The sequence below is a fragment of the Peromyscus eremicus genome, chromosome 2, assembly GCF_949786415.1.
Source record: "Peromyscus eremicus chromosome 2, PerEre_H2_v1, whole genome shotgun sequence".
Lineage (NCBI taxonomy): Eukaryota > Metazoa > Chordata > Mammalia > Rodentia > Cricetidae > Peromyscus > Peromyscus eremicus.
Genome location: NC_081417.1, coordinates 6,752,143 through 6,764,907, shown reverse-complemented (window position 1 = coordinate 6,764,907; position 12,765 = coordinate 6,752,143). Strand labels below are relative to the sequence as shown.

General features: G+C 39.1%; 1 protein-coding gene across 1 annotated transcript in view; it reads right to left on the bottom strand.

Annotated features, from left to right (window-relative positions):
• Positions 1-12,765, bottom strand: part of Xkr4 (XK related 4) — a 414,832-nt gene that overhangs the window by 163,456 nt on the left and 238,611 nt on the right. Inside the window, exon 2 of the mRNA XM_059253815.1 lies at positions 4,015-4,214. Within this exon, the coding sequence (XP_059109798.1) occupies positions 4,015-4,214 (200 nt within the window). The remainder of the gene's footprint in view (positions 1-4,014; positions 4,215-12,765) is intronic.

Sequence of the window (12,765 nt, the reverse complement as noted above, 5' to 3'; positions counted from 1 at the left end):
CTTGTTTGCTCTGTGTGTTTTCATTCACAACATCGTAGCCCCTTCATTGTTAAAAATCAGCAATGATAAAATCAACCTCATGGGCTTACTTGCCGTCTATATTCAATGGCTTGCCTGATTCTACTGATAGTTTTGTCACTGTGCGCATTGATCCCCTGGGGAATGACACAGGTCTGCTTCCCCACAGCACTCTGAAACTTGATAGTAAGCTTTCTTTGGCCAACACTGAGGTCCAGTATATAAGCCCAAGTATGGCTGGCATAAATGTAGAGGGCTTTGTAGATAAAGGGAAAAGAAACTGTGTCAATGAAGAGACTCAATTCAAAGAAACCCAAACTTTGGTTGCTTTGTTTAGGATAAATAAGGCTAAGCACTGGGCCAGGCATGGTAGTATACACTTGTAACTGCAGTATTTTGGAGTGCTTTTTTGTTTTAAGTTTTTGAAAACAAGGCTTTCTAGTGTAAAATCAGAGTTGGGCCAGGAATCTTTGAAGTAATGGGCCATTCGCTTCTAGGGCTCTGTGAGCTGAATGAAATTCTCTGAAGCAGCCATATTCTTTAAAGATCTAAAAACAGCTCAACCTTGACTGAGCAAAACATTGTGACTATAGAAAAGGGAAAAAATATCTTGGGCTGTCCTTTATAACTTATTATCTGCTTCTGCAGCCGACATGCCACCTCTTAACTTTTGGGAAGTTTCCTAAGCTTGCCACACTGATCCTCTACCAACCCTGCAGCTGAAAACATGACAAGGACGCAATTCAAATCCCCTGCCTGTCTGTCTGTAGCCCACCTGTCCAGTGGCCCTAGTATATGTTTTATAAACACACTAGTTCATGTATTTTCTTTTCTGTGCTTATAAAAGTTCCTGTGATACTGAGCATAATGTCAGATATCTGTAGTTCTACACTTGGACTGTAGAGGCAGGAAGATAAAGAACTCAAGTTCAGTCTCTGCTACCCAGTAAATTTGAGGGCAGCCTGTGCTATGTGCATTTCTGCCCTTAACAAATCCATTAAAAACCTGAGAGGTCAAGGACATTATAAAAAAAACCGGCAGAAAGTCTCAACTGACAATCAGGGAGCCTGCATAGGACTGACCAAGGCCCTCTACATATATGACAGTTGTATAGCTTGATCTTCCTTTGCTTGAACATCTATTATTCAGGAATGATTCTCTTCCTGATAACACTTTTTCTGGAAGTGTACTTCTTGAAGCCATCATGTGACATCCTGTGCCACATGATGGATGAAGGGAGGGAGGCAGGGGGTAGGAGACAGAGAGAGAGAGAGAGAGAGAGAGAGAGAGAGAGAGAGAGAGAGAGAGAGAGAGAGAGAGAGACTTGTTACTCTGTTTGATGACCGGTCAATTTGAAGAAAGACAAGATGACTGATTTGCTCCAAAACAACCATATAATAAATATGTGCGTATCCGGCCTTGACTCCTAACAGTGGGAGCAGGAGCTGACGCTAATGCTTCGGCTAACTTTTGAGAACTTATCCCTCATGCTGGGTACACTTGCCCAGCTTTAATAAAAGGGGAGGTGCTTGGTCCTACCACAACTTGATATCCATGTTTTGTTGATATCCATGAGAGGCCTGCCCCTTTCTGAACAGAAACAGAGAAGGAGTGCATGGGGGTACAGAGGGGAGGTGGAGGTGGCTGAGAGGAGAGGAGGGAGAAGAAAGTGTGGTCAAGATGTAAAATAAATAAATTTAATTAATAATAAAAATCCAATAAAAACCATAAGAAAATAACAACAAATAGTGAACTTTCCCATGGTGTAACATACCATTTATAACCAAGACTGTTTCCAAGTCATAATCACTCATATTTGGCTCAGAATAAACAGATAAAGCACAGTTGGCATTTTCATCTCCACAGCACCTTCTTTTCCTGTCATAGTCACCTTGGCCTCTATCTCTAATTGAAAACACCCAGACAAATTTAACATGCTCTTTCCTTAACAACTACAAAGACACTAAAAAATCCAAACACCTCTCAGATCAAGTCTCTAGATGGAGCATGACAGAGCATGGTAATGCTGTGTGTAACTCAGACAGTTCTGCTGAGGAGGAAACAGCACGCACAGGGCACTATGCTATTCAGGAGACATTATCAGCCTGCTTACAGGATTGAGAAACACACCAGGAAACATATTAATTAGAAGTGTCCCTTACTCACCATACTTATACCAGTTTATATCCCTATCTATCTATAGTAACCATCTTATATCCATGCCTTGTTCTAGGATGGTTCTGAGTATCAGCCCCCAAAGAAATGTCAGGGCCACTTCTTGAGAGCTGCTGGTAGCAAAAGTCCATGAGAATATACAGCAGTGACAACTAGAGTTCAGAAGGTCAACCTATCAGAACTAAGGGTTCTGTTAGAGGAAACCGTCACACAAGGCATTAAGGAATTACTGCCTTTTGAATGAACTGGCTGTCTCTTGTAAACTTCTTGTGCAATAACAGCTATGATTCTCCCCATTTACCGTGCATTTCCATGTTATGTGTACGTGTAATCTTACGATTGCATCTCTATCTTGGGCACAACTTTCCCTATACATTTGGGGTAATTGGACAACTGTCCCCTGCTGTGTTTATTTTTCACTAACATATGTCTGGCCAGGGCCATTCTCCAGACAAAAGTATTTCAGCAAAGATACCTTTTTCCAAGGACAAATGCAGAGAGAGAGATAAACATTAGCTCATCTCACCCACAGATAGAGAAAAGAACCACTAACAATTAAATCCTCAACTCCTTACCTTCACCCTGGGTTATTTACACAAGACCCTAACTTAAGAGATTTCCTGCTCACATTCCAGAAATGATGTTTTAGCCACTTGCTAGTTATTGAGTTAAGGTAGTTACTTCCCACTGACCCAAGGAGATTGCCCTCAAGGTCAGGCAGGCAATAGGTGCCAAGCTTCTTTCTTGTGCAAATTAAGTTTTAATTCCTCCTCAGCCAGGTGCTATTCCTAGATTCCCTAATTGATCTTAGCCTTTAGTTGACCTTACCAGAGAACTCCCCTTTAGTCACTCCCCTTTTTGATTGTAATTAGAAGCTGACATTTATTGCTTTATTGTGGATCCTTATTACCTCTCTCTGTGACCCTGAAAACTTCAAGCCTCGCATTGCTTTGCCAAAGAATTACTGCATGGGTATATATACTGGTTCTCTGAGAACACTGCAGAGAATTGACGGAGAAGAATAAAGATGAGGACGGAGATGGAAAGAACTAGATAGAGATGAGAGAACAGCAGAAGGGACTGAGAGCAGGAGGGACTGAGAGGAGCTAAGTATGAGAACAGAAAAGAAACTGTGCAGATGGAATTGACTTAGAAGAATAAAGTGAATGGACTAACAAGATCAGTGTGCTTAGATTCATTGAATATCTCTCAGATTAATATCCTTAGCTGCCTGTAGCATCTGTTCTGGACCCTGATAGAAATCTCCTCAAGGCAAGCACTTAGGGGAAATTCTTAGCCACTTATAAATGCAACAGTCTTGCTGATCATATGGCAGAACAAAATATTAACCAGATACTTATCAACCTTCCATAAAGCCTATAATACAGAAATAATATATTGTTAAATATTCATAAGATTTCCATATGATTTTTAAAAATAATCATCAAGGTAACTTTTTTTTATATGTCCCTTTCTATTTCTTAATGCCAAAGGCAATGGTATGTATTATCCATATATATTAGACAGAGAATAATAGTTATTGTTGTCTTTGTAACTTTTTGCAAATTATTCTACCATGAAAACCAGGCTTTGACTCTATGCCCATAGGGAGCAAGTGCAAAATCATAAATCAAATTTTTTCCTGCTAAAATGACCATGACAGACAAGGGTGGAGGAAATATCATGCATAATTCACAAGTCATGTGCAAAACAGCAGACATACAAGAGGCCTGTGTCAACGAAGGACATCAGACATCCTTGGATTGTGACAAAAGTTGCCAATCTCTCCCCCATTTCAGAAATCAAACTGTGAGCCCATACCTTGGAGGGCCTGCAAGCTGTGAGTCTGTACGATGATGCAGAGCTGCAGGACCAGCTGTGGAGCACTCTCCAGAAAGGTGGCTAGCAAGTGCAGCATACTCACATCCGCATACTCATACACCATCTTCCAGTAAAACCGCCACCTGCCACTCTCCCCACTCTGCCGGCTCCGAATACCTAAGTATATTGTGTGCAAATATCTGAAAGGAAACAGAGAGAGAAGATAGAGATGAGTAACAACTTAAAATTTAAACTCCTAGGTCATTTTCCTTTGGTACAAGCCACCATATTCAAGCATGTTCACAGAACAAGGAATTTGGTCACTATTTGAGCATCCACAGTCTCACAAGCTCAGTTTGGGAGATCACAGCTCTGTAAATCCCTTCTCAGATATCCCACTGAATTGAAATATGAAGATGTAAGGTGAAATTACGTGGGCATGGAGTATGGGAGGGATTTTCTCTTGGAAATTTACTTCCATCCTTTCTTGTCAGATCCTGGATGTGCCCAGTTGTGAACACAAGATGGCTTTCTCCTTGCACACAGAGCAAGCCTGAGGTTCTAACAGTTATGTGCATGTAACTTCTCTTGTGTCTTTGGAAAACTTTTGCATGATTTAAAATTTCCAAACATATATAACAAAAGGAAATTAGGTTAATGAACCTACTATGCCTGTCATAAAGACTGGCTATTCATCGATATGTTGTGGGTATTTTTCAACTCTATATCTGTTTGTGTAGTGTGTGTGCATATGTGTGTGTGTGTTGCCTGTGACAGCACAGGTGTATGTGCAAACATGTAGGCCAGAAATCAATAAAGGGTCTGCCATTCCCAATTTTACTTTAAAAAAACAGGGTCTCTCACTGAACCTGAAGCTTGCCAGGACATGAGCAAGGACAGCTAGTCAGTGAATAATGTCAGGGATCCTCCTTCTCTGCTCCCACTTCCCTACTGCACTGGGATTACAGTGTGTGCTACCATGTCCTGATTTTTACATGAGTGTTGGGGATCCAAACTTAGGTCTTTATGCTTGGACAGCAGGCACTTTACCAATTGGTCCACCCCCCCAAACACAATTTTTATTAAAAACAATTTTAAAACCAATACTGTTATCGTGCATGAACCATGATAGACCCTTCAATGGTTTATACTCGGTCGGCTTATTTTCCTGGTTATCATAATTCTTGACAGTTTCTCAAACAAGGTCTACATTAATGATTACTTAATATACATCTAAAGTCTCTTTTATACTGTGGTGTGGTGATATTGTGTTCCCCAAAATATTGTGTACCCTAATAAACTTATCTGGGGTCAGAGAACAGAACAGCCACTAGATATAAAGGCCAGAAAATGGTGGCACACACGCCTTTAATCCTAACATTCCAAAGGCAGAGATCTGTCTGGATCTCTGTGAGTTCAAAGCCACACTGGAAACAGCCAGGCATGGTGACTCACATCTTTAATCCCAGGAAGTGAGCCTTTAATCCCAGAAAGTGATGACAGGAAGCAGAAAGGTATATTAAGCATGGCTCATGAGCTGAGTTAAATACACTTGTTTGAGCTGTCCCTCAGAGAAGGCAGTATGGTCTCATTTCAGTCAGGTAGTCAGAGACATCATAAAGACCTTAGGGGTACAGGAATCCACCCTTCCCTGTGTCTTGTTAGTTTTCCCGTCTTTTTATTTTCAGTTCTACACTCCAGTTGTGCAGTGTTTGCTGCAGATTGGTGCTCACTTCCAGAGTCTGCCCAGGGCACCTCCTACATCCCTGCTTCTCTGCTATCACTGTTCCTTGGATACGAATCAACACCAGTAAACTTTGGTTCCTGCAATTTTCTTCCTCTGCAATACCACACCTTTCCACCTTTCTTAACCCTGAAATGTTCAAACATCATCCCCCTCCCTGCCCTGCCTTCTCTTCCCATCCATGTAGAACTGTTTATACCAACTGTTTTTATTTGTATTTTGACCAAAGGAAAACAATACTTTTGTATTTATTCACTGCTATGTTAATAATGTACTCTAGAACATTAACTGCCAGGGAGTATTTATGTACTCCTATTCCTTCAGTTAATTTATATACTTTTATTCATTCAGTGAGTTCATACTGAACACAAGGTATGTCTATCACTTTGTATTTTTTCCCAAGGAAATGTAAACTTGTTGGAGAGTTTTGAATAGAAAAGAAAGGAATCTGACTTGCATTTTATCACCATTGGTCATTGCTTGGGGGATAGAAGGCAATCGGTAAAGGAAGAAGCAGAAGCATTGGCTTGAAGTATTGGAGGAGCCCAGCTGAGAGAAGATGACAGTGGTACTGTGGCTGGAAAGCTATCTGAACAGGGCTGTATCCTAAAGACTTCATGGACAGCTTTTGCATTTTGAGGGACCAAATTAATGGATAAATGCACAACTGTATTGCAATTATCTTTAAACTCCCACAGAGGGCTCCCTGAGTTATATTATTTCTGGTTCCCACTGGGAGGAAATCATGCATGTTCATGGCATTTTGCTGCCACAGTTTAAAGACTACAAACAGCTCTGTGGTCTCTGGTCTTTTAAGACTGGGACTCCTGGCACAAGAAAACATTACCTTCCTAGCACTTTGAACTCACAGTAAACCCAGTACTATTGACAGGATTCTTCTGGAGAAGAAAAGTATTTGGTGTATTAGAGTCAGACACAAAATGAAGCCTTCCAATAACACACACACAGAATCCAAATACTTAAAAACTAAGGAGGGTGAGGAAAGTTACTACAAGTTTTGGGTAGTTTTCCTAGATTTATTTTTAGTGTACTAGAATAAATAACAGCAAGTTTAGCACCTTAACCATTTTATGTGAACTGCTCAGTAGCATTAGTGCATTCATATTGCAGTGAATTTGTGCTGACCATCCATCCGTAGAAGTCCTTTCCTCTCACAAAACCAAGTCCCTGTCCTGATTCATAGATAGCTTCTAACTCTGACTCCCTCCTCCATTGCCCCAGCCTCTGGCATTGGCTTTCAATCTCCTTTCTGTCTCTGTGAATATCTTTCTCATAGCTATTTAAGTTTGACTATGCAGTATCTGTCCAGTGATTTGTTTATTTTGATTATTATAATATCGTTAAGGCATATCTACACTGTGGTGGGTGCCAAGTTCCATTCTAGACAGGAAGCTTTTAAATGAATGGATCTTTACAATAGGCTACTTGATATGTCTAGCCTACAAAAAATGAAATGAAAAAATATTCCCTAATAAGGTCTCATCTATTGTGGCCTAAAGGTCTTCCACTATAAGGTGGTCATGTGAAGTATCAAGCTAGGGATACATTTGTGCTCTTTATCTTTAAAAATAGCTACAGGTTAAGAACATGCATAAGTACTTCACTAAAAATTAGTTACAAAAATATGCAATATGATATTATTCATAGAACAAAAGAGATTCAAGTTCAAGTGCTCAACAGGGTATGAATCAAATCATAGTCTGTTCATACATTGTATCTTTGGGGAAAGGTTCCAAGACTTGTTTCAGATACTCAAATCTTCAGATGCTCAAGTCCCTTAGAGAAAGTCTATCTATGCACATCTTCTTCCCCTATCTGGACATAATCTCCAAATTACTCATAACATTTAATATAAATTGAACATGAAGAAACAGGAGTCATACTGTGTAGTTCATCAAGTAATGTCAAGAAAAAGTGTGTACACATTCAGCTCAGATGTCTTTTCTTCTGTTTTGGATCCACTGTTGGTTAAATCTGCAGGAACTTTTCTAGCCCTCCTGAGATTTATTGTTTACATAGGTCTATTTATGCTTGTACTTGTGACTCTACAGTTTCCCCACAGATCATTTTCACTACTGACGTGAGTTTTTAAAGTACTAATTCTCAATTTGGTTTCTTATATGGATCATAGTAACTAAATCATAACAATCCCTACTTCGTGTTTTTATTACAACATTACAGCCTGGAATCATGGAATGAATAAGCTAGAGGGATTTAGGGATCAGTTGCCAGGGCTACAGGACTGAGAAATGGAGATTAGACCAAGATCCCTGATATTTTGAGGCCAAGACCTGTAATCTTTTATCATGTCCATCTGGCTCTAATAATTCTGGAATTTATCATATATAAGACACAGACACAATTCATTACTTTTTTTTCTCATCTTCTATCTACATGCTTTTGTTGTTGTAGCTTAGAGAAAATAAGTGTCAAGGTGAAGAATTTTATATCTAGATAGGACTTGGATTGTGTTACTAGTTCTAGGACTCTGGGGGAATGACTTATGTTGTCTTAGCTTGACACTTCCATTGTGTAATTTTTTAAAAGATACTTAAATCTTTAAAAATAAGATGAGATTATATGCATATTTACTTAGTGAGCAGTAAGTAATGTCAGATGTCATTTAGAATAAGTCTGTTTCAGGAGTTAATTGGAGAATAGTAAAGATACCTTAAACTTTGGATTTTCTTTGTAGTTAGTTATCTTAAGTTATCTTCAGTTATACTCAAGTCATCATGTGACTTAAGGATATGTGAGGGCTACCTTATCTCAGGTGTTCTAAATCCAGTAGACAGTCATAGCTCTGTCTCGATCTCCTATCTTTTCCTCGGTGTCATATATAAGCATCTATCTTTATCTATCTATCTATCTTTATCTATCTATCTATCTATCTATCTATCTATCTATCTATCTATCTATCTAATTTATTCATTCATTTATTGTAGGTGGGAGAGAAACTTCTCATTCCCAAATATCCAGCAGCCACTTCCCGAATAATTGACTTACTTATAAATGCTTAGCCAGTAGCTCAGGCTTATTAATAACTAGCTCTTACACTTAAATGAACCCATAATTCTTACCTATGTTTAGCCACATGGCGTGGCTTGGTACTTTTTCTCAGTGTGGTATTCTCATCTTACTTCCTCTGCATCTGGCTAGTGACTCCTGATTCTGCCCTTCGTCTTCCCGGGATTCTCCTAGTCTGGTCGCACTGCCTATACTTCCTGCCTGGCTACTGGCCAATCAGTGTTTTATTAATTTGAGTGACAAATCTTTACAGTGTACAAGAGTATTATCCCACAGCAATCTATCATCTACCTATCCATCTATATCTACCTACCTACCATTTACTTATCTATCTGCCATCTGTCTACTTATTTAATCTGTCATCTATAATCACTATTATCACCATTAGTCATTAATATGGTCAATTGAGATGCTTCAGACTACATTATAACTATAAATTTATAGCAGGAGAGAAAGATGGCCAGTCTTTAGAAAATAGCCTTTGTACATTTGAAACAAACAAACAAACAAAACATTTGTTTTTGTGACATCTATATTAGCATGATCCCACTGGAAAAGTGTTTTTTTTCCTCTTGGACTCTGATCTGGAGTTTCTATAGATGAAATTAAGAAAGATGATATCTCCCTCAAAATTGTTGTGAAGGATAGATGACAGGCTGTTTCATACTTGTTCCTCATTTATTTTCCAGATGTGTGGCCCAAAATGACAAGTAGTCTTCTAGAATGAAGAAACTCATGGTGGAACGTTGCTGGGCATCAATATGTTATGGATATACATACATATACACATATGTACATACATATAAACACATATATTATGGATATAGCTCCTTAATAAGCAAAGGCAAATTTTTGTTTCCATTTCTCACTAGAAATTTTGTTCGTGCTCATGTTTATTCAACTGTGGATTCTAACAGCGTTCCTGGCAGAGTGTGTCCTTTTGATGTTGATCCAAAGGGGAAGAGCATTCTGGGTACCATTCTACTGAGAAACAGGATGCTCTAGGTTTCCTAAGCATTTGATAATATAAGCTGAGGTTCAGGTCTTGTGGAGCAGGGGAGCTCATTTTCCTTTCTGAGATTAAATTTTTGATTTCTTGTTGGTTAAAGAACATACTTCCCAGAGGATGGTGGTGGCCAGGAACAATCATAGAAATGGAAGCTTCAATTTTTTTCTGATACTTATACTATGTCAGGGAAGACTCACAAGAATCTCTTACTTATGACTAAAATTTATTTGGCATAATTACCAAAGAGTGCCATTTAAGAAGGAAAAAAGTTAGAAAGCTTTGCTCTCAAGGATGAAGTCCTTCTGAACCTAAAAATAAATTAAACAGCATGGATCTTTCATCACTGACATTGAAGACTACTCCTCATAAAACTCTCTTTGAAATGTCACTGTGTCATCCACCTCTTTGAGAAGAAAACCATTGAGAAGGCATTTGCCTCCCTTACAGCAGGATTCATTTTTTTTCTTCAATAGGGTAGCTCTCATTATTTATTCCCAAGGGAAACATGTTAATGGAAAGTATAGTTTTCTTACACTATCAAAGGCTATCAGGCATTCTGCCCCAGTTTTCTCAGCATAATCTCAAACCAGTAATATTTCACTTTCCTAATTTTCTTAGTACTGTTAAAGGTATATCCACAAACACACTAATACAGCCCCTGCCACACCATGTACAAAGACATGTGTATGTAACCTACTCTTACCACAATACAGACAACATCAAATCACCAGGCATTCTATAGATGGAAATTGTATTAAAATTCCTAGTTTCTTTTAATCAACACCTTTCAAGTGAAAAAAGCACACTGGAGCCAGATATGGTATCAAAGGCTCATAACCTTTGCTACTCTACTCAGGAGACGTAGGAGGCAGCAGCATCTTGATTTTAACTCTTGCCTTGGCTACAGAGTAAGTTCAAAGCACCCTGGGCAACTTAGATCCTTTCTCAGAAAACACAATTTGAAAAAGAGAGTTAAGGTATAACTCAGTGGTAGAGTGATTGCTTGGTGCAACAAGGTTCCAGATTCAATCCCCATTACTGGGAAAATAAATGTAACCTAGATTCAAGTCACAAAATTCAGACTGAAACAATACAGCAAGTGTAACAAGCTAGGGGAGTGGGGTTGTCCCAAGCATTTGGTTTGTGAAGCATTACATGGATACTATGTGTTTCATTTAAAGTTGAATGAGGTTAAGTATAATTCATATATAACTCATGTTTCAGGTAGCCCATACATAAAATTTGATCAACTGTTCTATTAGCTTCTGATATATGCATGGTTGAATCAGAAATAGCTCTAAAAATGTTATACATATACATTCTAATACTGAATTCTCTTTCATTAGCTTGTGGCACATTAAGTAATTTAGCTGTTACCAGTCATTATTTTTATTGTCTGCAAAATAGAGTAAAGTCTGGTAGAAAAGGTTTAGATGGACAACATTAATAGACTGTGACCCCAGAAAGTGCTAGTTTCCTCTGCTACCTGACTACAAAGCTTTACCAAGTAGAGGTATGCCCATGAGACTTCTAGGACCTGTACAATCACAGGAAGTTCTCCACTGGGCATGCTAAACCATAGCCATACCTTATGTGACGGTACATGCCTGTACTCCCGGTTGCTCAGGAAGCTGAAGGGATAGAGTTCTCTGAGCAGATGAGTTCAAGACCAGCCTGGGCAACACTGGAAGGCTCTGTCCCCAAACCACCATAAAAATGACCCTTACTGCTACAGCATCACTTCACTTAATGCCGGTGTGGCCATCATTTCCGTTTCATGCTGCAAAAAAACTGAACCTGACTTCAAATTCTGTCCTGCATTTCTTTTAGAAACTTGCCAACTAGCTGTTATTTAAAGAATAGATTCTATTTCCCATTAATCATCCAAAGGGAGAAACGGTGCATTTACTGAACGGGGGAAAAAATGAAAGAATTGACCTAGCACTTGACACCAGCATTAGAATCCCAGTCATAGGAGGACAGATGGGACCAGAAGGAGCTCTGACCCACCCTTGGGCTCCTGACACTATCTCCTTCTCTGCTGTCATTGTCACGATGCCTGACTGCTCCACCTTTCATCAGCAGCATAAAACCTCTCCCCAGATAATTAGCTGTTTGCAGTGTCCTTCTCAGAGGGTGAGCTGTGAATGTTCACAACAGAGACACAGGAAAACAACCTCTGGTCTTCCTGGGAATCTTTGAACCTGGCAGCTGTTTCCTCCTTGAACTACCCGTGTCTTCTCTCCAAGAGGGCTACAGTGTCTCTCCAAGTACCCAAGCTTCGGCTCTCTCTGCGTATGGTCCTCCCCTCAGCTGTGTTTCAGTCTCTTTTCTCTCCCATCAGATAAAAAATAGAATTAATTTGAGTCTCAAATACTAACATGGATCTAATAAAAAGCTGTGTTTCATGGTATGCGCCCTTGTCTGCTTGTACAATACAGGCATTTTGTATTTGCTAGGGACTATTTTTTATTGATTTCAAATATATTTTATGAAAATATAATTCATCCATGGGACAGGGTTATTTTTGTTTTGTTTGATTTTCAGGCATACCTCCTACATAAAAATACCAGTTATAAAAATAGTTTCCTTTCACAAATTCCCCAAGCTTACAGGCAAAAATAATGGAAATTTTCCCCTGCTAAGTAATTTCTTTTGTAATGGGCAGTATGGTTACAGTGTTTGGGGTAGCTTGGAAAATCCAGCTGAGATAGCAGAAGAAATTCCTGAATGTGGAAAGGAGGTTCTACATTCACACATAATGCTTCATAATGATTATAGCTTTCCCTCAGAAAATAAACAACATTTTTTATTATTGTTGAGGCAAGTTTGTTATGTAGCCCAGGCTATACTCAGATTTGAAATCCTCCTGTCTTCCGTTCCCATGTGCTGTGGTTGTAAATGTGTACCACCATGTCCATTCCAAAGTCCCCTCTTTTTTCTAAAGTAC